The following is a 26,474-nucleotide window of genomic DNA, read 5'->3' as shown; positions in this document are numbered from 1 at the left end:
GTACTGACCACTATGTGATCACGGTAGACTACACGGGGGATTGGTCCCCTGCTGCCTCTATGAGGAGTCTACGGGACTGAGCATACACTGGGATGGATAACATGAGGCCCCCAGTGTAAATAGTCTGTTCAGTGGGAATAAAACTAATGAAAGGAACTCTAACAATGCCCATTGAACACCAACCCAATCCCTTGCAAGTGCTTTGTGATCAGAGTGCACACTCAGAAATCCCACCCGTTTACTGTTTGGTTTCAGACAGTGACTGAAGAATCCAGGAGATTCACTGACAGAATTATTGCAGTTCTTCTTGCTAATTCCACCACTCCGGTCTTTTCACGTTCATCCTTTTCAAATGCAGATCCATTTCCTTACTGAATCAACATTTCCACCTCCACTGGAGCAGCAGTGCACATTCCTCGGTGCTTCCTTTAGCTGCTCCATGGACAACTTTGAACCCCTACCCAGCCAGGCTTTTTGACAACAGTCCACCTACAGTTGTCAGGGTGCGATTCTTGCAGCATTGTTAAAGCAGCAGTTTACCTTGGGAAGAGCTTCCAGCACCATCGCCATCTTGGCTGCTTCTCCATACTGCCGATATCCTGCTGCCTTCAAACGCATCCTCTCAGCGTTGGCTTTTCCAATGGCTACAATAGCGGAGGCTTCAGCCTCACCGATCTTGCGGATCTTTTCGGCTTGAGCCTGGGCAATCAGCACTTGCTTCACTCTGCAGAGATGCACAAGAATTAGCCTATTATCTTCCACTACTAAAGCATGTCTGGGAATTATACAGTGTTTGCAGTGCGGCCACTGACAGGATATGGGGAAAATGGGCAGCATTTCACACACAGCAAGATCTCACAAAACATAGGGGATAAATGGTGGGCAGGACACTGAGTAAGCGCTCCTGGATCAGGGTCCTGGTGCAGATATCGAGTGATTGGGCAAAACCTTGACAAATGGAGTTCAATGTGAGGAATGTGGTTTCCCGCTGTTTATCAGATTAATGAGCGGGCCTCTCATAAAATAAGGGATTAGACCCAATCTCTTAATCTACCTCATTGTGACCATCGCACATTTGTAAATCTCTCTCTGCAGCTATATTCTGCACTCTGGTTATTTTTCTCTTTGCGCTACCTGTGGTATTTGTGTATGGCTTGATTGTACTTGTGTCTAGTGTGATTTGACTGGATCGCACACAAAACAATGCTTTTCACCGTATCATGATACACATGACAACAATAAACCAATACCAAGAAGAATCAAAAGGACACAAGAGACTGTAGGTTGTGGAATTTTGAGCAAAACACAAAGTGCTGGAGTAGCTCAGCAGGTCAGGCAACATCTGGGGAGGGAAATGGACAGATGATGTGTTGGGGTTGGGAACCTTCTTCAGACTAAAATCCAAAGGAAAACTTTTATCAAAGTGGAGAGCCTGCAAATAGTTGAAGTTCAGAGGAGTCTAGGTATTCTAGTGCACGAATTACAAAGCTTTGCAGGCAGATGCAACAAATCAGTGGGCAAATTACATAATGGTTTTCATTGCAGAGGGATTGGAGTTTAGAAATAGAGAGATTTTGTTACAATTGGTACAGAATTTTGATGAGGCCACAGCAGGAAATCTACACACTCTTTTGGTCTCCTTACCAAACTAAAAATATTGGAGGCAGTCCAAAGGAGATTCACAAGGCTGATTTTTAGGATGAGAGAACTGTCCTATCGACAAAGTCTAAACAGATTGGGTCTTTATTCTTTGAAGAATGAGGTGCCATCTTATTGAGATATAGAAAATACTGAAGGGACATGACTGGGAAGATGTCGCGATGTTCTCATTCATGGAAGAGTCTCAAACGAGACATAGTTACAAGATAAGGGACTGCTCATGTAAAACACAATTTTGTTTGCAGAAGGTGGTGATTGTCTGGGTTGCAGTGGCAAGATTATCATAAGGTTTAAAATTGCAAGTACACCCATTTTTGAAAGATTAGGGAATTGGCACAAAAGAGGAGATGAGGCCAGTGCAGACCAGCCATGGTCATATTAGACAGCAGGCCAAGCTTCAGGGGTCGAGTGGCCCACTCTGTCTCCTGTGTCCTTGTGCCGTTGCCCAGAACAATATCATTTTTTTCTAAACCACTGCAAGTGGCAATTAAACAATGCATTTGACACCTTTGCATAGAATTCTACCTGGGTGCTGAAATATATAGCACAGGACTCAGATCAGAGCCTTCTTCAATTTACAGATGTAAATAAAAATATCATTCAGATGTCATCGCTGAGATTTCAAAATACTCAAGAAAGAATTCATGCATTTCCCTAAGCTGCCTGCTGACAGAGGATTCACATACAATTGACTGCCAGAGCATTTAGTTGAGGCACGTACAATAACAACATTTAAAAGTCATTTAGATATGGATAGGAAAGGTTTAGAGGGGTAAGCGGCAAATGTAAGCAAGTGGGACCAGTTTTGATGGGACTTCTTGTTTGGCATGGATTAATGGGGCCAAAGGGCCAGTTTCTGTGCTGTATGACTATGATTCTGTGTATGGAGTTCTGCAGAGCATGACATTTGAGAAACTAATCAAAACGTGGATCAAAACATTACTCTCTGCTCAGGGTGTTGTGCAAAGTGGGAAGAAATATCCATTGGATGGAGCTTAGATACATATCAGCGAGTACAATGGTGGAACAGGCAGCAAGGGCCAAAAGGCCTCTTCCTGTTCCTGTGATCCAGCTTGAGATTCAGTGATTGAGAAACATCCGAGCCTCTGTAAATTACCCCCAGTATAGGTTGTGGATAAGAAAGTGGGATAACATAAAACTAGTGTGAACTGGTGATCGATAGTCGGCGTGGACTCAGTAGGCTCAAGGGCCTGTTTATATGCAATCAATCAATCAGAGAACACACTGTAGAACATGCATTCTGTTTAACAGACCACCCCTGTGATGGGGTGCATCACAATAGCGCTTCATTAACAGAGTGAAAGCAGTCAGGGGGAATGGCGGCAGATGTCACACACGCACTTCTGGCCTTCTGCAAGCTGCTGCATCTTGAAGGCCTCTGCTTCTGCCGGCCTCTTCACCGTCCCGATCAGCTCCTTGTCCATGCGAATAATCTCTTTCTCCTCAATGTCAATCTGCTTCTTGCGCTGCACCACTTCGATCTCGATCTCTTCCTGTCTGATCTTCTGCTGCTCTTTGGCCCCCTGGAGTTCATAAGCCAGCTGAGCCTCGGCTTTCTAAATGGGGATGAAAAAAGAATATTTTAGTGTTCTAAGAGCCATTCCACTCACAGATACTGCACAAGGTTCAGATTTCTCCCTCACACGTTTTAATTAGGTAAAATATTTATCTTCCTCTCTTCTTTTATGATGCACCACATTTTTCCCCCACTGAGTTACAATCTAATACCAATTCTCAACAGCAAAATGTATTTCAATGAGTAAAACAGGGAAGCTTGATAGAAAATCTCCAAGAAGACAGTATTTTTAATGGTATTTGTAGGACCCATTTGTGGGCCTGCCCTGTTTTCCTGTTAGAGCTCTTACATTAATTGACTGTATTGAAAGATACAGCATTGAAACAAGTCCTTTGGGCCAGGGAGTCCATGCCGACCCTTTAACACTAGTTCTATGTTATCCCACTTTCCCTACGCACTTGGGGGAATGTGCGCAGGATAATTACCCTGCGAACCTGTACGTCTTTGGGATGTACCAGAACCAACCGACTTAAAAACAGTTTCTTTCCCTGGGCCATAAGAACTGTGAATGGAAATACTTGCCTTTTGGCCCTTGAAGTGCACTTTCTTTGCACTTTTTTAAAAATACAGCAACTTAGGTGCAAAACGCATTTATTATTTATTAGTTTTTATTGATATTGGTACTTATTGTATTGGTTCCTATGTTTGTGTGATTGTTTTTGAAAGATTTGCACCGTCGCACTGTTTCAGATGTAGCACTTTTAATTTTGTTGTACTGCTCGTACAATGACAATAAAGGCATTCTAATTACATTTTGCCATCCTGTTAGCCTTCCAATCACTAACCCAGGCCAACTAGTTATATCCACACCGCCAGCTTTTATTTTCCGCGATAAAATGCTTTCGGGAAATGCAAGAAGCTTGTTAAATACACAAGGGAGAAAGTGGTGGGAGTGAAATACGGAGATTTCTGTGGAGTATAAACACTAACGCAGAACAAAGGAACTGCAGATGCTTGTTGGGTTTTTTTAAAGACACAAAGTGCTGGAGTAACTCAATGAGTCATGTTGAGTTACTCCAGCACTGTCTTTTTTTTAAATGCAAGTACTGATGCAGCAGCAATAAAGGGCAGCACAGTGACACAGCTGGTAGAGCTACTACACCAGAGACCTGGGATCAGTCTTGACCTTGGGTGCTACCTGTGTGGAGTTTGCACGTTCTCCCGGTGACCGCTTGGGTTTACTCCACATGCTCTGGTTTCTCCCTACATCATAAAGATGCGCATGTCTGTAGGTTAATTGAACTTTGTAAATTGCCCCGTGTGCAGGGAATGGATGCGAAAGTGGGATAACAGAACTAGTGATCAATGGTTGGGGTGAACTTGGTGGGCAGAAGGGCCCGTTTCCATTCTCTCTCTCTAAACGAAAAAGATCGATCAAGTTGTCTGCTCCCAAGCTGCTGACTCATGACCGAGACAATCCCTGGCCCAATAAACAGTCCCATTATCAGTCTACGTATTGTTCAGCCTCGGGCCTCATCAAAATCCCACTGGAGCTTCAGATACAGAATTTATACTCACTCCTTGTTGCACAAAACAAACATACCTTTGTATTTATCTCCTGATTAAAAGCTGCCTTCTGCATTTCAAAGGCTCGTTTGGAGTCTGCCATCTTGGCGTCCGCACTGTACTTGACATCCATGGTTTCCTTCTTGTATTCAGCTTCCTGTGGATTTTAAGGATACAGTATGAGCACAAGAGTAATGAGGCTCGGCTGGAATTTTGCTGTGGTTGAAGTGTCCCTCACTCTTTATGGGAAAGTCTACCCATGCAGCACTGGCACTGGGCAGCACCAGGCGAGAAATCAGAGGTTTTATATTTATTCTTCAGTAGCTTTGTTTGCAGAAATGCGAGCAATGGGATGGTGCGGGGAGAGGGGAGGGGAGGGGAAAGATCGTGTTTCAGTTTCAGCACAATGGACATAAACCATCTGTCACCACGTGGCCAGGCAGTTTAGTTGAAGATTAGACCACTGGCGTAAGTGCTGGACCTTGAGGAAAGCTGCAGGAGTATCCCTGACCAGATGTGGCAACGGATAAACCAGAGACCTGCCGCACCCGATCAGCGCCACGTCATTCAGGGCACGGAGAGCTCGCCACTAAAGAGGAATCTCTGGCATGGGGAAGTTTGTACTAAGAGAAGGGGGATGCCACAACTTCCATCACACCCTGTGGGAGAGATGGCAGGGAGCAGGTGCTGTCTTTATCACCAAGGGCCACCCTCACTTCCCCAGCCAGGGTGCAATCCTGAGTCCGTGTCTCTGTGTGGAACCGCCGTGCTGCTCTCCTGACACAGCCTCTGTGGTCCGCTCCACACTAAGACATGTGCTCACGTTTCATCGCTACAGGCAATATGCATCCGGCACAGTTGGGTGTAACCCAGTGCAGAGGATGTGTGTTCATTGTGTACTCCAGTGCAGGGGATGTGTTCAGGGTGTGACTCCGTGCAAAGGATATGTATTGGCGTTAAGACTCCAGCACCAAGAGTGGTGAAACAAAACTTTGGTAGGGTGGTATCAGCAGGGTACCAGTGTATTTATCAATTCCTTGCTTTTAACACAAAGTGACCACAGACTGTATGCCAGTACGTTTTCATGCTCAGCTACCCTCCCCTTACATGAAAAATCAGGCCCCCACTCTCCCAGAATCCCTGGACTACAGTGATGAGTGAACAACAGTTACCCGGATCCCGGCATCCCTCTCGGCTTCCGCCACTCCGACCTCCGCATCTCTCTGCACCATTGCTGTCTGGGACTTCCCTAACGAACTCAGGTACTCCACCTTGTCGTAAACATCCTGTGGGACAAAGAAAAGAGGTGTTTGAGGCCAACTAAACCCCACACAACCATTCCAGGAATGTAATCATTAGCCACCCTGTGGATCATGGCTGTGGAAATCAAATCCCACCCAAAGATACAACACATGCCAATGCACACCGAATTACAGCCTGTTACAAAAGAAACCTCTCTCTTTGTTTGTCTTACCAGAACCAAAGCTTTTCTATTTTTGGACATATTAATGATTTGAACAAGTGAATTTCTATGTTCTATCAGAGGTTGAGGGGAGACCTCACAGAAGTATATAAAATTATAAGGGGCATAGATAGGGTAGACAATCAGAAAAAGACACAAACTGATTGAAGTAGTGGGGATTGTAAGAACATTGGGCCCCTACCCAAAACTTCGCATATCCACGCTCTCCAGAGATGTTGCCTGACTCGCTGAGTTACTCCAGAACTTTGCATTTTTATTTCTAAATTCTAAACTAGTATCTGCAGTTCCTTCTGTCTAGACTGTCAGAACCTTTGTCCGAGGGTGGAAATGTCAAAAGACTCAAGGGCCATACCTTTAAGCTGAGAGGGGCAGCGTTGAAAGGAGATGTGCAGGCCAAGTATTTTTAAACAGAGTGGCGGATGCCTAGAACTCATTGCGAGGAGTGGTGGTGGAGTAGATATGGTTGTGGCGTTTAAGAAGATTTTAGATGTGTACGTGGATATGCAGGGAATGGAGGGATACGGATCACTTGCAGGCAAAGGAAATTAGTTTATCTTGGCATCATGTTCTGCTGAAATGCTGTGGGCCGAAGGGCCGTTCCTGTGGCTGTACTGTTCCATGTTCTAAAAGTGGAATCTCTAAGTCAGTGAATGACTGAGCTGGGAGAGTGAATGAGTTCTGGAGGATGAAGGTTGACATGGGGAGTTGACGGAGTGAGCAGATATATAGTGCGCAAAAATGCAAGGTTCCACTTTTTTGGTGGAAATAACAGGAATGCAGATTATCTGAATGGCCAAGAATAGGAAATAGGAGAAACACACTGAGACATGGGGGTACTTGTTCACCAATCACTGAAGGCAAGTGTGCAGGTGCAGTAGGCAATTAAGTTGGCTTTCGTAGCAAGAGGTTCTGAATGTAGCAGGGATGTCTTGCTGCAATAGTGCATGTTCTTCGGGGGACCACAGCAGCATATAAAGCAGAGATTGGCTGCATCCAATCAGCGGCGCATCATTCAGGACACAGATAAAAGCCACTGCTGAGCTTGCGACTAAAGAGCAATCTCTGGCACGGGGACATGTGTGCAACCAAAAGGAGGGGACACCGCACCTTCCATCACACCCCATGGGAGATGGTAGGGAGCAGGTGCTGGCAGTCGCCAGTAAGGACTACACTCACTGTCCCAGCCAGGGTGCTGGAATAAGATTTATTCACAAAATGCTGGAGTAACTCAGCAGGTCAGGCAGCATCTCGGGAGAGAAGGAATGGGTGACCTTTCGGGTCGAGACCCTTCTTCAGTGCTGGAATAAGATCCAGTTGAGAAGACGGATGTTCCCGATGAGTGGGGCTCACAGTCAAAAGGATAAAAGGCATCATGTAGGACCGGATGGGGAGAAATCTCTTCAGCACAGAAGATAGATGAAGTCAGGGTTGGAGGGATCAAGCAATGGGAGCAGAAAGCTGGAACTGCCTACCCAAATCTTGATGATCAGCAATAATTGTATTGAATTGTGGATCAGGCTGGAAGAGTCAAATGTCCTCATCCTCTTCTATTTATCCATGAGAAGGATGGTTCTCATATTAGATCACCAGTTCTACGGGATGTTCAGCCACCTAGAATGTTTATGCAGTTTCTCTCTCCACGGATGTTGCTGGATCTGCTGACTGTTTCCAGCTTCTCTGATGTAGTTGAGTGAACTGCCATGCAGAGCGCTGCCTTGATGTTGACAGGACAAAAGGCCTCCTCCTCTGTGTGATGATTACATGAATTTGTGCTGGAACAGCCTAGGGCCAAGAGTGGTGTGGACACTGCAGAATACAGACAATGCTTGCCTTCCATTAAATCAAGACCAGCAGAGAATTCATCTGAAGCACTATGTAATCTCAGTATTTGCTCCCTATATTCAGCATTCTTCTTAAAGGAACTATGTAATTCCCTTTGAAAATAATTTTATTCTTTGGATGCCAGCTTCAGATCATTCTCCAGCCACAGAACATAGAACACTACAGCACCAGAATAGGTCCTTTGGCCCACAATGTCCATGCTGGACATGATGCCAAGTTAATCTAATCTCCTCGTCTCTGCCTGCATGGAGTTCATCTCCCTCCATATCTATGTGCCTATCTAAAGGCTTCTTGAATGCCATTTTCATGTCTGCCTCCACCCCCATTCCAACCACCCACAAACGTGCCCATTTCCTTCAAACGTCTCCCCTCTCATACACCACTGGGAGATGAAGAGCCTTTCTTATGAAATGTTAAGCAGAGGTTCTGCCTAATCTTGCAGATAGACATCAAAAACATCTTCTGACAGTTTGGAGAGTCCAAGCCAGTACCCTGGAGCTAAAGTTTATTCCTCAATTTACATCACTAGGGCAGATTATCTGGCCACTATGTGTGTGGCATGTTTCCCCACATTACACCAATGACCATATTACTTAAAAAGTGCTCCAGTGGCTGCAAATGTTTAGCTGCACTTTATCATGGGAGGCATGGTACAGGCGCAAGCTTGCTACATGATAGAAAGTAGGAGCAAAAGTCAGTCAATGTGGGGAAACATAGAACTAGTGTGAATGGGTGATCAATGGTCAGCATGGACTCGGCGGGCTGAAGGGCCTGTGTCAATGCTGTTCTATCATTCAATATGTGTAGACCTGGCGAATGTTGGTCCAAGTAACAGGATAACTCCTGTCAGGGAAGCGTCCCTTCACAATACTTGTTACAATGCACAGCTGTGGTGGAGAGGCTGCACGGTACTGAACACTGAGAGTGGGAGGGGGGAGTGTCAAGGGAGGGACTCCGCAGGACTGAGAGCCAATATCCAGAGCAAGAGAATCAACAACAAAAAACCCCCACTAATTTAGATGGTCTTCCACAAATCAACAAATTCAACTCTAACCTGACAAAATATTTTCCTTTTGAAAAAAGTACAGGAATTTTAAGAATGCCGACATTGACAAATCAACCAGGGAGCGTCCGACATCATGACTTCCTACAGAATATTCTATGGTGTTCACTTTAGTGATGAAACGTCAAGAAGTCACATTAGCTCAAATTAGTGTTGCTTCACAGTGCACTTTCCACGCACGAGATGTTTTCTGACAACCACTGTACATGACAGGAAGCAGCCAGCCAGGCAACGACTGCTGGACCACAACTCCAGTTCCCTGCATTACTGCCCCAAGTGGAAAGTCAGATCATCAGCCAGCACCTTTCTTGTTTCCATCCCCAGAGCTTCGTTAATGCATAAGCTGCTGCAGCCGCAGTCAACAATGCTTAATCTTTTCAGAATTACAGCGATGTTTCTGCACCAGAATCAGTGAACCATTGGATATCAGAAAATTGCACAGGTGAACTGACCCATGGATTTAACTCTTCCTGCTCAGTGAAAAGATGAATTCACACATTCATCTTTGACAACGTAAGCACATTAACTACCGTCACACATTGCCGTAGCAAGGGAGCTGTGTGGAGGTGTGGTTCTCTCTTCATGTCCATGTTGGAAATCCATGACATAAACATTCCTTCTGCATCCTCAGTCGAGTAACATTACTAAATAAACACTTTGAAATGCTCATTCCACTCAGCACAGTAACCACTGGGAGAGATTTAAATTATTGTCAAGTTTGCTGTTTAAGATGCAAGAACCATTAAGAATACCCACTTTTTAAGAGACACAATTTGAATTGCTATAGATTTTTCAAAGCAAGTAAATATCTCAGTGTGCTTAAATGTATTTTCTGGTATTAATAAACTGAGAACTTTGGCAGAAAGGCGTCAGGAATGATGGTGCAATGCGGGAGATTTTAAGTTGCATCTTTGAGGAAGAATGTTTAAGCTGGGGGTTGACGTATCTGAAAGCACGCTTGTAATTAGTGGAGCAAGTAAAAATAGGGGCAAGAAAAGGGCCGGAATTAAAGGAGTGCAGAAATCACCAAGACTCACAGGCCAGCAGGAGGTGCAGAGACGCATCAGGGACATAGGCAGGGAGGGGTGAGGAATTTTAAAACCAAGGCACAGGTGAAGCAGAAGGCACTGCGGGTGAGCAAACAAAAAATAATGGGCAAGAGATAAATGAAAAATAAATGGAAGTGAGAGATATCAGGCAATAACTACAGGGTTAATGGTATCAGATATTCAAAGTGTTTATCAGGTGGTAGGAAATGCAGGCATGGCATATATACAATTCTGGAGATGGACACAAAAAGCTGGAGTAACTCAGCGGGGCAGGCAGCATCTCTGGAGAGAAGGAATGGGTGACGTTTCGGGTCGAGACCCTTCTTCAGACTGGTTAGGGATAAGGGAAACGAGAGATAGACGGTGATGTGGAGAGATAAAGAACAATGAATGAAAGATATACAAAAAACTAACGATAAAGGAAACAGGCCATTGTAAGCTGTTTGCAGGGTGAAAATGAGAAGCTAGTGTGACTTGGGTGGGGGAGGGATAGAGAGAGAGGGAATGCCTGAAGTGAGAGAAATCAATATTCATACCACTGGGCTGTGAGCTGCCCAAGCGAAATATGAGATGCTGTTCCTCCAGTTTGCATTTAGCCTCACTCTGACAATAGAGGAGACCGAGGACAGAAAGATCTGTGTAGGAATGGGCAATTCTGGTCTTGTAACAGAAAAGAAAAACTTCTCACCACATTCTTAACATAACTTAAAAATTTCAAGTTAAAAATAACAGAGCTGTGTGAATCGTCTAGTGTTTCAGAAACACAGCTTAAAATGTCATAGATTACAGAGATAGGGGAGCTGGCATTTCACTGAATGGAAAGGAATGGCCTTCACTTCTGCAATGTTTTAGCTCATTCAGTAGCAAAAGACATTAAAAATTCTCCTGATGAGATCTCTCTGAAAGTTCCCGCCCCAGATTCCAGGCTCCTGTTATATGAGAATGCCATGTCGCTGTGATGTGTATGAAAAATGTGGCTGGATATTCCCACAGTACAATTTTAAATAACTTTTCTTTCGATGCATTAAAGGAGATAACATGAGAGAAGGACGAATACAAGGATTTGATCATGAGACAAGAAAAAGTGGTTGGGAGAAACAAATGCACAGCTCAGGCACCGGAACAGATCAGTTGTGCCGAATGGTCCGCTGTGCTCCGTGTTGTGCAATCAGCATTCCTCTTTAGCTGATGAATCCTAATCCCGAGCAAATCCTAACCCTAACCTTGAGTGAACTCTAATGACAAGCATCATATTATTCAACTTAAGGACCCATCTGGGTTTGATGCTTCCCGTGATACACTGACTTGCCCCTCGCTGTGCAAGGAAGTTTTTCCTCCATCCCCTGTATCTCCATCCCTTAAACTGTGCCCCAGCCCTTGGATCTTTATCGTTTCTTTATCTTTATTTCATCTGAAACTCTCAATCTGGACTCGTCTAACAAATCTCCCGTCCATGTTTGCTCCAAGGAGAGCGACGCATCTTCTCCAACATTGACCCTTTAGCGAAAACCTCTCGCCCCCAGAACCATCCTGGAACAGCTCCTCCGCCCTCTCTCAAGATCCCTCACACTTTTGAGGTGTGCTGACCACAACGGTGGATGCAACCTCTCAGCCGTTGCCTGACCATGGCCCACAAAATCCTTCCTACTTCTCTACTTCAGCAGATGCACATGAGACCGTGAAAGGTGCAGTTTAAAATTTTCTTTACTTTTTAATTAAGCTGTTGGAAAAAAACATATAATTTTTTTTTAAACAAAAAATATTACCTTTATGCCTCAACACTGCTTCGAGCCCTCAATGTTTAAAATAAGATGAAAGAATATTGCTGAGTGAAATTACAATCTGATTAGTCATGACCTCACTGAATAGTACAGATGGCTTGAAGGGCTAATTGGCTACTCCTGCACCCTATTCATATGCTTCCATAGATTTTCATCCTCATTGTCACCACGTTGTTGCCATCCTCTTCTATGCCTGGATCTTACACTCTGAGACACCACTTGCTCGCCTCTCATTATTCCTTCTCGATTACCCTTGCTCTTCTCTGTACATCGTTCAACTCCTTCACTCTTCCCCAATTCTGCAATCTCTTCTGGCAATGCTGCTCTTCCTCTTCACCCTCCATTTACCCAGCTGTTTTCTCACTACACATTATTCTCATTGTGTCCCCACTGTGGCAGAAACATCCATCAGACAGGCATCGTGGTAGAACAAATTCCCCCCCAAACCATCAAATGCATTTACAAGGGGCCGCCTCAAGGTGGTGGCATCTATTAGGGACCCCTCTTCTCGCTGATACTATTGGGCAGGAGGTACTGAAGCCTGAAGTCCCTCACCACCAGGTGCAGGAACAGCCATTTTCCTACAATCACAATCAGGTTCTTGAACAACCACACTACCCTAATCCCATCTCAGCATCGAAACACAACGTACCACCTCTTGCACGACCATGGACTTGTTTTCTGATTGTGTATTTTTGAAAAATTACATATTTTTGCACTCCTTTTCACTGTCTTGTAGAATTTATGTATAATTCATGTCTATGTGTGTTTGAATCTATGATGCTGCCGCAAGCAAGATTTTCATTGTGCCTGTATCTCAACATACTTGTGCATATAATAAATTTGACTTGACTTCCTTTTCTCCATGAGACTGACAGGGAGCAATTTATTGCTGATCATATACCAATGGACTGTCAGTAGCACCCAGCTCTGTGTTTCTGCTCAAATGAAGTCGTCGGACTGCAAGTTCAGATGGGCGGATAACCCCATACCCATTCAGTGTTAACAATCAAGGACCGCTTTCTTTCCCAATTGCTGCTCTGGTCTGGTCAGTGGTTCAAAGCAGCAACTTGGCAACATCTTCTTAAAAACATACCAGCGAAGGCTCAGATAAAGAAAATGAATGGGAATCATGGTTCTGCTTCCAGCCGTCACCGGGAATTCCCCAAGACACTTCAGAGTGGGAAACAAGGTCTGGGAATAACATGGCCTTTGTCTCGAGCTAAATGGACAGGCCAAACCTGGGTGATTTCCCACACTGCTGGATGGATGCCATGCTCTAACTGTCCTGGAATTGTTTGGCCAAGTTCTGGAACTCAGTCCTCAATGCAGCAGCTGGGATGTTGTTGCCATTCATAACATTGGTCATATCCAGTACTTCCAGCCATTTCTTAATAGCGTGTGGAATGAAATGAGTTGGCAGCAATCTTTTCCTTTTTGGGTAAAGATAGCTTTGGAGAAAAATCTGCTTTGAAAGTTGCCAGTGAGTTTACTGCCACCTCCATTTCAGGCAGTGCAATGAGCATATATTTTCTCCACGCAGATCACTGTAAGAGTGGCAGCCTTAACTATTTTCTCCTCAGTTGTGAATTCAGGTTTAGTGTTATTTTTGCGTAGGAAGGAACTCCAGATACTGGTTTACACCGAAGATAGATACAAAATGCTGGGATAACTCAGCCGGTCAGGCAGCATCTCTGGAAAAAATGTAATCGGTGATGCTTCGGGTCAAGACCCTTCTTCAGACTCAGGTCTGAAGGTCTTGACCTGAAACATCACCTATTCTTTTTTTTCAGAGATGCTACCTGACCTGCTGAGTTACTCCAGCATTTTGTGTCTATCTTTTGTTGTGTTCAATATCAGAGAGGCAGATGGAGGTTGGGTTCGGCGGGGTCCGTGGAGGAGTTATTTGGCATGGGCCACCCCCATCAAGCTAAGAGATATGCCTGCACATGTTCACGTGATAACATTAAGGATACAGACACATGTTCCTTCAAAAGTCTTAAGCATGTCCTTGTCAAATCTGAGACCTTTGTCTGCCTTTCATAGCTGAGCCATCAGGAACTTTCAGAAAAACCTTCTAACATTTTCCATGGGCTTGCCGAGTTGTAAAACTTGCCTTGAACGCCCTTTGCATAGATTTGCATAAAATTGCCCAGAGGAACATGCAAATCCAGGTAGGAGCATCAAGTTCAGAACTATCTAAGCCTGCAATGAGACTCAAGCTGCAGTCACCAAACCAACCCAGGGGCAGGTAACTAGCAGCCGGCACAGAACATTGACCACCAACTCCATGGAAAAAAACTGTACACATGGTGCTATTTATCCTTCCTTCCCGCTGCTGGTCCCGACCGCCAGCAGATCATCAAGGCCACCTCGTGTCAGAGCTTCATTCCGATACGTGTAAGTAGACGGATCACAGCCTGGGTTAATCAACGATGCCTGCATGGAATCAGCCAGCTTTCATTTCCTGGCATTCCCTCAGATCAAAGGCAAGCTGTCTGGGAAACATTAATATCAGCTTCCTGCCTTAATCAGGACAACTCAGACTCGCAAGTACAGAAGACATAAGCAGCCAATCCACAGCCACCAAATCATTAAGGCATATTAACCCTTACCTCAAGGTGCTGGAAGGGAAAGGGCTGGAAAGAGTTACTGAACTTGGCCTTGGTTAGACTGTTAACAATGCTGATCTCAGTCATAGGACAAGTCAATGCAGCAGGGAAACAGCCCCTTCACCACAACCTGTCTACCAAGATAACCTGTCTTTCAGGTAACAAATGGAACTGGTCGCTATCCTCCAGGTAAGTCATAAACGTCAGTGGCATGTAGCAGCAAAACAGGTTATTCAGCCAATGCTTATCATGATATCTCATCTAAGCCAGTCCCATTTGCCTGGGTTGGGTCCATAACCCTCTAAACCCTTCTCAAGCATGTACATGGCCAAATGTTGTTATTGTACCTGCCTCAACTACAAGATCAAGGAAAAGATCTCATTGTCTAACTCGACATTCTTCAGCTCACTGATTTGATCTTTCCAGTCTGCCCGAGAACCTGACCCGAAACGTCACTCATCCTTTTTCTCCAGAGATGCTACCTACCCGCTGAGTTCCTCCAGCAATGTGTCTCTATTTTGTCTTAAAACCTGTCACATTTGATGTGACAGTAGCTGTTTACAAAAAATACTCTGCTTTATTTCACATATCCAGTATTTTCATGTTTTGCATTTAACAATTAAGCAGTTGACTGCTTTTTGACTATACTTCTCCCTCTCCCCCTCCCCCAACCTCCATTCCAGCTTTTCCCTCCTCCGATCAGTGTGGGGGATCCAGACATGAAATGTCGTCTGTCCATTCATCCCCAGATGCTGCCTGAACTGCTGAGTTCCTCCAGTACTTGTGATTTGCTCAAAATTCCAGCATCTGCAGTCTCGTGATTCCAGCACTTATTTCTCCCGTATGTTCACATTCATTTCCTTCTATTCACATCTCCACCAGACCTCCAGAGCCACTTCTTGTGCCATTCAGTCTCTCAGTTCTCAGCTTCTTTGTTCTATTCGCACCTCTTCCTTCTCTGCAACTCAAAACATATCTGACTTCCAACTTTTCCCAATTCCAACAGTTCGTAGACCTGAAACTTCTAATGTTGTTTCTCTCTGCCACAAATCCAGCATCTGCAGTTTGTCGCAAATACAATACATAGATGAGAGGCAGCAAGAACTACTTACAGGCTTAGATAGAGGAAAGCAAAGTTCTTCCTCTTCGCCATGTCGACTGATATAACAAGTGCTTAGAACTGCGGGCACGGCGCGGTCTTTAACATCGAGAGCTGCGATCCTTTGACTGTGGACAGCTCCAACCGCGGGGCCTGTGGACTTTAACATGGGGAAGCCCGCAGTCTCTGGTAATAAGAGGTCGACTCGGGAGCTGCAATGCCGCGGAGAGTTTGTCAACCGTTCTGACGCAGGAATTCAATCATCCTGACGCGAGGGCTTGGACATTCGGCAGCGGCGACTGCGGACGGTTCAACAGCCCTGACCGCGGGTGAACAAAGAGGAAGTAGATTGAACTTTATTACCTTCCATCACAGTGAGGAATGTGGAGTCCGCTGTGGTGGATGTTTAGGTTAAATTTTATTTTATGTGGCTGTGTGTCTTGTAGCTTTTTACTTAGTATGGCTGTATGGCAACTCAAATTTCAGTGTACCTTAATTGGTACATGTGACAATTAAATTGAATCTTGAATCTACTGTTTAATTATATTACGGCACATATTAAGGGTCACTGGAAGGTAGTGTAAAATAACTTGGCTGGGTGGAAACAGCACCTCAGGGTGAAGAATGGCCTTCTCCTGTTCTAAGGACCAAACCAAAACAAGTTGTTTTATTTAATTTTTATTACTTATAAGACACTTAGACTAGGTTGGCATTTACTGTTCATTGCTTTATAATTATACTCAAGAGATAACCCACTGGGTCACCAGCAGTCAACACCAGCTCACCAACATTTGCCTAATGGGACCGCTCAAGATGGCAGGGAGGCACCTTCTTAAATTTTGGTGTGAAAGTGCTCTTATCTTAACACTGAGAATTGAGTTTCAGGATTTAGATTCAGAGATGATGAAAGAACAGATATATATTTCCATGAGTCTGGAGAGTGACTAGAGGGAGACCTCCTGGGGTTCCCATGCATCTGCTGTTCTTGCACGTTTGGCAGTAGACTTTGAAGACCTGAGATGAGTGATCGAATAAATTTTCAATAGCACATTTAGTAGATGGTATTCACTAGTCTTGACATATGGATGGTGCAAGGAAGGAACGTTCATAGTAGTAACTGGATGCCAGTCCAATGAGCTGCTTTACTCTGCATAGTATCAAGCTCCTTGAATGTTGTTGGGCCGGCATCCATCTTGGCAAGCAGCAAGTATTCCACCACACTTCGGACTGCCTTGTAGACGGCAGAAAGCGTTTGTGGAGTCAGGAGGCAAGTCACTCACTTTAAATATCCCACCCACCGATCTCAAATAAGGAATACCCTTCCCCGAGGCTAAATAAGTACCCAGTGAGTTCACTCCACTTCCTTTGTCTGGTCCAGCAGCTGATGGAAACATTTATAATCCATTTAAATCTGAGATGCAAGTATTTGTTTTACCTTGATAGTGAAGCTGAGGATATCGATTCCCATGCGGCCTACATCAGGAGAAGCCACCTCTCGCACCAGCTGAGCAAACTGATCACGGTCTTGGTAAATGGCTTCGACAGTCAATGTTCCTGTGAGGAAGAGCAAATGCTGGGGGTGAGTGTGACTCAGTGCGGGCCCTGATCTTGTAACCAGTGTCAGGTACATCAAGCAGCGAGCTTATGCAGTCCTCAACATGGGCAAGTACCAAAGCACTACACCTCGCATTGCCCCCTCTGGCATCAATTAGTCCACCCCGTGTTCACAGAACTATAAACCTCTCACGTGATTGACAGCGATCTGAATTGTTGGTCAGCTGTGGATTAAAACTCATGCTTTGTCAGCTGAATGGTAATGCTCTTGCATCTGAGACAGAAGGTTGTGGGTTTGAGTCCAACTCAGGGACGATCAGCCCATGATCTAGGTTGAGACTACATTTCACCAGGAATGAGTAGGTTAACATATGAGCTTTTGATGGCACTGAGCCTGTACTCGCTGGAGTTTAGAAGTGTGAGGGGCGACCTCATTGAAATGTACAAAATAGTGAAAGGCTTGGATAGAGTGGATGTGGAGAGGATATTTCCATTAGAGGGCGAGTCTAGGACAAGGGGTCATAGCCTCGAAATTAAAAGACATTCCTTCAGCAAGGTGACGAGGAGAAATTTCTTTAGTCAGAGGGTGGTGAATCTGTGGAATTCTTTGCCACAGATGGTTGTGGAGGCTGTCAGTGGATATATTTAAGGCAGAGATAGATAGATTCTTGATTAGTACAGGTGTTAGAGGTTATGGGGGAGAAGGCAGTAGAATGTGGTTAGGAGGGAGATATAGATTAGCCATGATTGAAAGGAGTAGACTTGGTGGGCTGAATGGCCTAATTCTCCTCCTATCACTCATGGTCTTATGAAAACTATGTCAAGGAACAGTCGTGCTGTGATTGGGGAACAGCTTTGTTTTTTCTTTCGATCGTTATGCTTTGTAAATCTGTGGCAACAAGTCCCACAAAGGAGTTATTAGACAATACCGTTTCAGCAGTGTTGAATTAGGGAAAGGACACATGGCATTGGAATTTAAAGTAAGAATGTGAAGGTTGAATGAATTGAAGTGAGCGACTTTGATGGAAAAAAAAGAAACAGCAGAGCAATTCAATACTTGGCATGAATGGTCAAAGGTCAATGGAACATACCAGAAAGGTAAAGACTTATAAACGCGGCCTAGACTCATCAATGAATCAGAGGATGCAAATTCAAGTCCTCGTCTGATTCTGGAAAATAAAATCTAATCTGATACTCCCTGTGTAGTATTGAGAAAGTGCTGCACTGCCACGAATGTACAATAAACCAAGGCCCAGTGTGTACTCTATTAGGTAAACAGAAAATTGCAGAGTTCAGCAGTTCTGGACAATCTCTCTATCAACATTAAAAGAAAATAATTGATTTTTATTGGATCCATCACATCCCTTTTGGGTCAACTCAATTTGCTTCACAGCCAAGGAAGTACTTTTATACGTTACAAGACGACCCATGGACCCGTTGGGTCCAAACCTCTCCTGCGGGCCCGACAACCCTCCCCCAACCGATGACCCATGAACCCGTTGGCGGCCGGGAAGTCTCCCCCGGGGCCGGGCGAGAGGAAAGGGGAAAGGGAGCCACTCACCCCGAGCAGCCATCGTGGTGGCCAGCAGCAGGAGCGGCCGCAAGGCGCTGCTGTGTGCTCGTCCTGCCGGCGGCCATTTTCTTTGACCTTCTCTCTGACGCTGCGCTGCACCACTGGAGGAAGGTCAGGCGCGGGGCACGCCAGGATGGGCGGCGGTCCTCCCAGCCCACCAATTCCATTCCAACCAGTAACACATCCGACACACTAGGGTCAATTTACAGATCCCATTTAACCTACGTCTTTGGGAAACTGGAGCATCCAAAGAAAACCCACGCAGTCACAAGGAGAATGTACAAACTCCATACAGACAGCAGCTGTAGTCAGGATCAAACCGGGGTCTCTGTCGCCATAAAAGTGCAACTCTACTGCTGCGCCTCTGTGCTCTGCTTTTTATATCTCTGCAGTAATATAGAATGCACAGCAGCCAATACACACATGGCAAAGCACTAGATATTAGTATTGCTTGAGTGATAAAAACTAGCCAGGATATGGGATGGAGCTCCTTCCGATGGTATTTTGGATCTATTGTATCTCAACGAGAGAGAAGATGAACAGCAATGACTGCCCAAAAGGCAGTACCACCAACAGTGTAGCACCTGTGCTCGTCTTTGCAGAGACATTAGTACTTCTTGACACAGGTCTTAAGGAAAGAAAGAGATAGAGATGCTTTGGGAGAAAGTTTTTTTGTTTTGGATCGTAGCAAGTAAAGACAAAACTAACAAAGGTGAGGAATTCGAGTTGGGAACGATCCAAGGTCTGAATCTGGAGGAGCATTGATTTACAGGGATAAGCAAAGATACCAGTGACACAGGGACATCAACATAAACAATGGCAAGAATATGAGAACTGAAATTTGACTCGGCTCATCGACAAGAGGCTGCAAGCAGCCTGGCTCAGCTTCAAATAGATGCCAGACTGATTCCGTAGCTAGTGTTCGGACACTTAGAAAACATCGGTGGGAATAGACAAAATGAACAAGGATTTATGAAAGCACAATCATGTGATGAACTCACTGGAGATTCATTTAAGAGTGTAGCTGGTAGAATAGATAAGGAGGAACCAGTAGATACGGTATCATTGTATTTTTGGACAGCTTTTAATAAAGCCCCACATGAGAGACACGGAGGGCAGGAAAATAACTGCAGAGGGCGGCACGGTAGCGCAGCGGTAGAGTTGCTGCTTTACAGCGAATGCAGCGCCGGAGACTCAGGTTCGATCCTGACTACGGGTGCTGTACTGTAAGGAGTTTGTACGTTCTCCCCGTGACCTGCGTGGGTTTTCTCCGAGATCTTCGGTTTCCTCCCACACTCCAAAGACGTACAGGTATGTAGGTTAATTGGCTGGGTAAATGTAAAAATTGTCCCTAGTGGGTGTAGGATAGTGTTAATGTACGGGGATCACTGGGCGGCACGGACTTGGTGGGCCGAAAAGGCCTGTTTCCGGCTGTATATATATGATATGATATGATATGATGATGATGCTGGTACAAATCGAAGGTATCCAAGGACCCAAACAGTCTTTCCAGGTGAGGCAGAGGTTCACCTGCACCTCCTTCAACCTCATCTATTGTATCCGCTGTTCCAGATATCAACTTCTCTACATCGGCAAGACCAAACGCGGGCTCGGCGATCGTTTCGCTCAACACCTTCGCTCAGTCCGCCTTAACCAACTTGATCTCCCGGAGGCTCAGTACTTCAACTCCCCCTCCCACTCCCAGTCTGACTTTTCTGTCATGGGCTTCCTCCAATGTCATAGTGAGGCCCACTGCAAATTGGAGGAACAGCATCTCATATTTCGCTTGGGCAGCTTACACCCCAGCAGTATGAACATTGATTTCTCTAACTTCAGATAGTTCCTCTGTCCCTCTTCGTTCTCTCCCCCTTCCCAGTTCTCCCACTGCCTGTCTCCAACTACATCCTATCTTTGTCCCGCCCCCTCCCCTGACATTAGTCTGAAGAAGGGCCTCTACCCGAAACGTCACCCATTCCTGCTTGACTTGACTTGACTTCTCCTGAGATGCTGCCTGACCCGCCAAGTTACTCCAGCATTTTGTGATACCTGAGAGACACGGAGACACTGTTTACAAGAATGATCCCAGGAATGTGGTTAACCGTTAATGGAATATGGGGAGAAGGCAGGAACGGGGTACTGATTGTGAATGATCAGCCACGATCACATTGAATGGTGGTGCTGGCTCGAAGGGCCGAATGGCCTACTCCTGCACCTATTGTCTATTGTCTAACCTATGATGAGCGTTTGTCGACACTGGGCCTGTACTCGCTGGAGTTTAGAAGATGAGGGGGACCTCATTGAAACATACAGAATAGTGAAAGGCTTGGATAGAGTGGATGTGGAGAATGTTTCTACTAGTGGGAGAGTCTCGGGCTAGAGGTCATAGCCTTAGAATCCTTTTAGGAAGGCGACGAGGAGAAATTTCTTTAGTCAGAGGGTGGTGGATCTGTGGAATTCTTTGCCACAGAAGGCTGTGGAGGCCAAGTCAGTGGATATTTTTAAGTCATAAATTTTTGATTAGTACAGGTGTCAAATGTTATGGGGAGAAGGCAGGAGATTGAGGTTAAGAAGGAAAGATAGATCAGACATGATTGAATAGCGGAGTAGACATGATAGGTCGCATGGCCTAATTCTACTCCTATCACATATGGCCTTATGAGATAGGGTAAATAGTCAGAATCTTCCTCGCAGGGTGGAAATGTCAAGGGCTAAAAAGCATAGCTGTAAGGTAAGAGGGGTAAAGTATAAAAGAGATGCAAGGGTCAAGGTTTTCTTTTACTAGGGTTAGGGTGGAAAACTGATGCATAAAGTAATGTGGATGCTCTCCTATATCATTCATGGAAAATGAATTAGCAGGTGATTCAAGCAGTTGAAGCAGCAAACGGTTTGGTCTTCATTGGAGGAGGTTTTGAATTGAGGAGATAGGGCGTATTACTAAACTAATTCAAGGCTCATGTCAGACCATACATGGAGCACTGTGTACAGTTTTAATCTCACGACTTAATAAAGGAGATACCTGATGCAGAAAGAATGCAAAGAAGATTCCAGAGATTTTGGGTTGAATAGGCCTGCATTCACGACAATTTGGAAGGGATCTCACTGACATGTATAAAGTTCTCACTGCGCTTAGATGACTAGGGATGTTGCCCCTGGCTGAGGATTCATCAATGAGGGAGGTCACAGTTTCAGGACCACGAGTTAAATGTTTAGGCTAAGATAAGGGAAATATTCATCACTCAGAATGTGATGTATCTGTAGAATTCATTGCCAAAAAAGATCATGGACATTTACAAAGTAGATGGGTTTCTAGACCAAAATACATCAAGAGGCGAGGGGAGAGAGAGAGAGGGAATACGGTCTTGGGTTGGAGAATCAGCTATGATCTCAATGAAAAGCAGGGATAGTGTGAAGGATCAAATGGTTCACTCCTGCTCCCGATTTTCTAGACTCCTTAAGTACAATTATTGACTTTAAAAACAGACCAAACAAAGCTTTCATTGGCAATGTTATGAAATTTGTTATATATAATTTATTTCTACTTTATGAGATGATTATGGAAATCAAGTGGCATTGGATTATTAGTTTTGAATGCGATGGGCAATTTTAGAATTTATAGATGCCCTTTTATTATTGAATCTTTGGGATAAATGCATGAGAAATAGACTTGAATTTTAAATTGGTTCTCTCACTCGTTAAGATAGAAAAAGCTTTTATTTGATTTATCAAAGAACCTCTATTTCATTTCAAAGATCAGATCAAACACAGTACATGGTGCCTGTTCTTTGTAGATCACTGCAAATTTACTGTTGAACAAAGCCAGCTCTAGCCTCATCACATGATCGGTAACATTTCACTGACCGGCAGGGGGGACATGTAGGAGGCTGGTGCAGCTTGAGACTGCTGGCCATTGGAAGGGAACCCAGTGCAGATTCCCTTCTGAGCTGGGTGAGCTCCACTGGATTATCTGATCAACAGTAGAAGAGATGAGTGCGGCAACAGGGCAAATACCGCCTCGGCACCTATAAGTGTACTTTTACTCAATACCGTCTCCGCTGTTACTGCACTGAAGACATCAATCTTTCCATTGTGGTTAGGGTCCACACATCACTTATGTGCAAATATAGCATGGGCTCTCAGTTTGATTGAGTTGCTATTTCCTGCCCTCCCTCCCTCTTCACCTTCCTTCTCCCACACTTCAGAGCGGTCAGGAGCCTTCCCATTGGAATAAAAGAGCATGGACAGGGAAGGAACAGGAAGGAACCTTAGCCACTACTTAGTAAATTACATTTGTATACAGCCTTCAGCAAAATAAAATGTCCCAAAGCATAGGAGTTGAATACTACGGCATACAATGAGAAGCAGTGGCTAAAAGCTAACGGTAGCAAGGACATTGAAGGTCACACACCGAACCTTGTACTCAGTCCACTCTCAGCAATACTGCGTGCGGCAGGAGGATATTTGTTGTTCATCACTCGTTCTCAAATAAGGCCATGCATATTAAATGAAAAGTGTTGTGATGTGCACAGAGGTGGTTCATTAGATCAATCTGGACTCGAAAGTTCCGATATTCAGGTGACAGAACTGCAGCAGTGGTTTTTACTTTCAAGGTATTCTTTTCCTCTTTGCTTCCTCTATTCTAGCTTCCTCTTTTGAACGTGCACTAAATTTTACAGGAATTTGTTAAACTGCAACTTTATGAGACTGGATAGGCTGCATATGTCTGGCCGCCCCTTTACAAGAAGGATGTGGAGGGTTTGGAGAGACTGCAGAATAGGTTGCCTGGATCAGAGGGTATTAGCTGGAAAGGGAAGCTGGACAAACTTGGATTGTTTTATCTGTAGTGTCAGAGGCTGAGGGGATACCTGATGGAAGTATATAAAAGGATGAGGCTTAGAAAGGGCACAGTGAACCATTTTCCTAGTGTGGAAATGTCAAAGACTAGAGGGTATATAGCATTACACATATCACTCCTACTGGCTTTAAATTTCTCCTCCTCTTGCCTCATTTGACACCCATCTCACCTCTGTCATACATTTTTTAAGAGATACAGTACGAAACAGGCCCTTCGGCCCGCCGGGTCCATGCCAACCAGCAATCATCCCGTACACTAACACTATCCTGCATTCTCGCAACAATTTAGCATTTTTACAGAAGCCAATTAACCTACAGCCAGATGATAGACACAAAATGCTGGAGAAACTCAGCGGGACAGGCTCCTTGCCTCCTGCAAAGACACTATCCACCCTCTGCCAACACTCTCCTCCACCTAATAAAGCTGGTCCTTACTCTCAACAATTTGTCCTTCGACTCCTCCCTCTTCCTCCAAATCCAAGGCGTAGCCATGGGCACTCGTATGGCCCCGAGCCATGCCTGCCCTGTTCCAGGCACACACTAGCTCTGTCCCCAAACTCTATCTCCACTAGATTGACGACTGCATTGGTGCTACCTCCTACACCCACGCAAAACTCAAGGACTTCATAACTTCACTACCAATTTCCATCCTGCACTCAAATTCACGTAGACCATCTCTGACACCCTCCCCTTTCTTGATCTCACTGTCTCCATCATAGGAGATAAACTATCGACTGAAGCCTATTATAAACCTACTGACTCCCACAACTATCTAGACTACACTTCTTCCCACCTGCCTCCTGCAAATACTCTATCCAGCCTGTCCCGCTGTGTTACTCCAGCATTTTGTGTCTATCTTCAGTGTAAACTAGCATTTGCAGTCCCTTCCTACACAACCTACAAACCTGTATGTCGTTGGGAGTGTGGGAGAAAACTGGAGCACACAGAGCAAACCCATGCGGTCAGAGGAGAACGTACAAACTCCGTACAGGCAGCAGCCGTAGTCAGGAACGAACCTGGGTTTCTGGCGCTGTACGGCAGTAGATCTACCACAACGCGACTGTGTCACCCTGTCATTTGTCATTTATTCCTTCCATCCATCTGCCATTCAAAACTCCCCTCACCTGCAACCTCACCTTTGCCTCACCTCTCGTTTCCAGCTTTCACCCATACTCTTCTTCATGTAATGTTTTAAAAAGTTCAGGAACTGTTTGCAGAACTTCCTTAAAAAGTCACAATTTTGGAATCACTGCAGTTCCCCATTTTAATGCTTAATACAATTATGCAGCAATTAACCACAATTTGGCTTTGAATCACTTGCACTTTACTGTTTTATTTAAAAACATTTACTGTATATTCATATAGTATAAGAAAATAACTGCAGATGTTGGTACAAATCGAAGGTATTTATTCACAAAGTGCTGGAGTAACTCAGCAGGTCGGGCAGCATCTCGGGAGAGAAGGAATGGGTGACGTTTCGGGTCGAGACCCTTCCTCAGACTGATGTCAGGGGGGGCGGGACAAAGGAAGGATGTAGGTGGAGACAGGAAGATAGAGGGAGATCTGGGAAGGAGGAGGGGAAGAGAGGGACAGAGGAACTATCTAAAGTTGGAGAAGTCGATGTTCATACCAAGGCGCTGCAAACTGCCCAGGTGAAATATGAGGTGCTGTTCCTCCAATTTCCGGTGGGCCTCACTCTGGTGCTGTTCCTCCAATTTCCGGTGGGCCTCACTATGGTGCTGTTCCTCCAAGGCCCACCGGAAATTGGAGGAACAGCACCTCATATTTCGCCTGGGCAGTTTGCAGCCCCTTGGTATGAACATCGACTTCTCCAACTTTAGATAGTTCCTCTGTCCCTCTCTTCCCCTCCTCCTTCCCAGATCTCCCTCTATCTTCCTGTCTCCACCTACATCCTTCCTTTGTCCCGCCCCCCCTGACATCAGTCTGAGGAAGGGTCTCGACCCGAAACGTCACCCATTCCTTCTCTACTGAGATGCTGCCCGACCTGCTGAGTTACTGTATATTCATAAAGGGATATTTCAATTTCCACAAAAGCCATCTTAGATTTGATAAATCAGTTGCAAACTGCCAGAAGTTTTGAACAGCCTAATTAAGTAAATCAAGTTCTCTGTAAATTGCCCCTAGTTTGTAGGGAGTTGCTGCAAAGGTGGGGTAACATAGAACTGATCAATGGTTGGCACAGAGTCAGTGTGCTGAAGGGCTTTGTTCCATGCTTTATCTTTCAATCAATCAAACTCTTCAACCTGATAATCTTGGATGAGACTACAGCAGTTAAGTTACTCGACCGGCGATCCAGAGACATGGGTTCGAATCCCACCCTAGCAGGTGAAGAAGAGTGATCAGTTGTGAAGGCATGCTGTGAAAGAGCGCCTGCATGTGCACCCCTATCCAAAGGTCGCAATCTTTGTTGAGGAGGGAAGTGCTTTATGCCTTGCATAAGAGGACCCACCAGCCAAGACTGGCAATTGCCCATTTTCATTCGCATCATCAGATGAGTTACAAGTGGTGCAGAAATATTAGCTTGTCTTGATAAATTCTTTGCTGGGATGTGAATCAAACAAATTCAAGACAGAAAAGTTACCCAGGATTGCTCGGAGGTGTCCTTCTAGGGTCTGCAGCACCACATTTTTGGTCTCCGTGACACTTTTCCCCAGGAACTGCTCACATGCCACAGCTAACAAATCCAAATCAGTCATTACTTTCACCTGCACACAGAGAACAGAACATGAGCCAACAGCATGTGACAAACAACTAAATATATATTGATAATACTTTAAGACTATT

The 26,474-nt window shown here is 44.9% G+C and overlaps 1 protein-coding gene across 5 annotated transcripts in view; it reads right to left on the bottom strand.

Annotated features, from left to right (window-relative positions):
* LOC144606521 (flotillin-2) overlaps positions 1-26,474 on the bottom strand; it is a 93,942-nt gene that overhangs the window by 6,656 nt on the left and 60,812 nt on the right. For all 5 annotated transcript variants that reach the window (XM_078422752.1, XM_078422751.1, XM_078422756.1 and 2 more), the window contains 6 exons: positions 26,272-26,395; positions 17,127-17,245; positions 5,935-6,048; positions 4,800-4,919; positions 3,022-3,236; positions 541-724 (listed from right to left, as the gene is read on the bottom strand). In XM_078422752.1, coding sequence (XP_078278878.1) covers positions 541-724; positions 3,022-3,236; positions 4,800-4,919; positions 5,935-6,048; positions 17,127-17,245; positions 26,272-26,395 — 876 coding nt within the window. The remainder of the gene's footprint in view (positions 1-540; positions 725-3,021; positions 3,237-4,799; positions 4,920-5,934; positions 6,049-17,126; positions 17,246-26,271; positions 26,396-26,474) is intronic.

This window comes from Rhinoraja longicauda, chromosome 26 (assembly GCF_053455715.1).
Source record: "Rhinoraja longicauda isolate Sanriku21f chromosome 26, sRhiLon1.1, whole genome shotgun sequence".
In the NCBI taxonomy this organism is placed as follows: Eukaryota; Metazoa; Chordata; class Chondrichthyes; order Rajiformes; family Arhynchobatidae; genus Rhinoraja; species Rhinoraja longicauda.
Note: the sequence above shows the minus strand (reverse complement) of the source record. Positions and strands in the feature narration are given on the sequence as shown.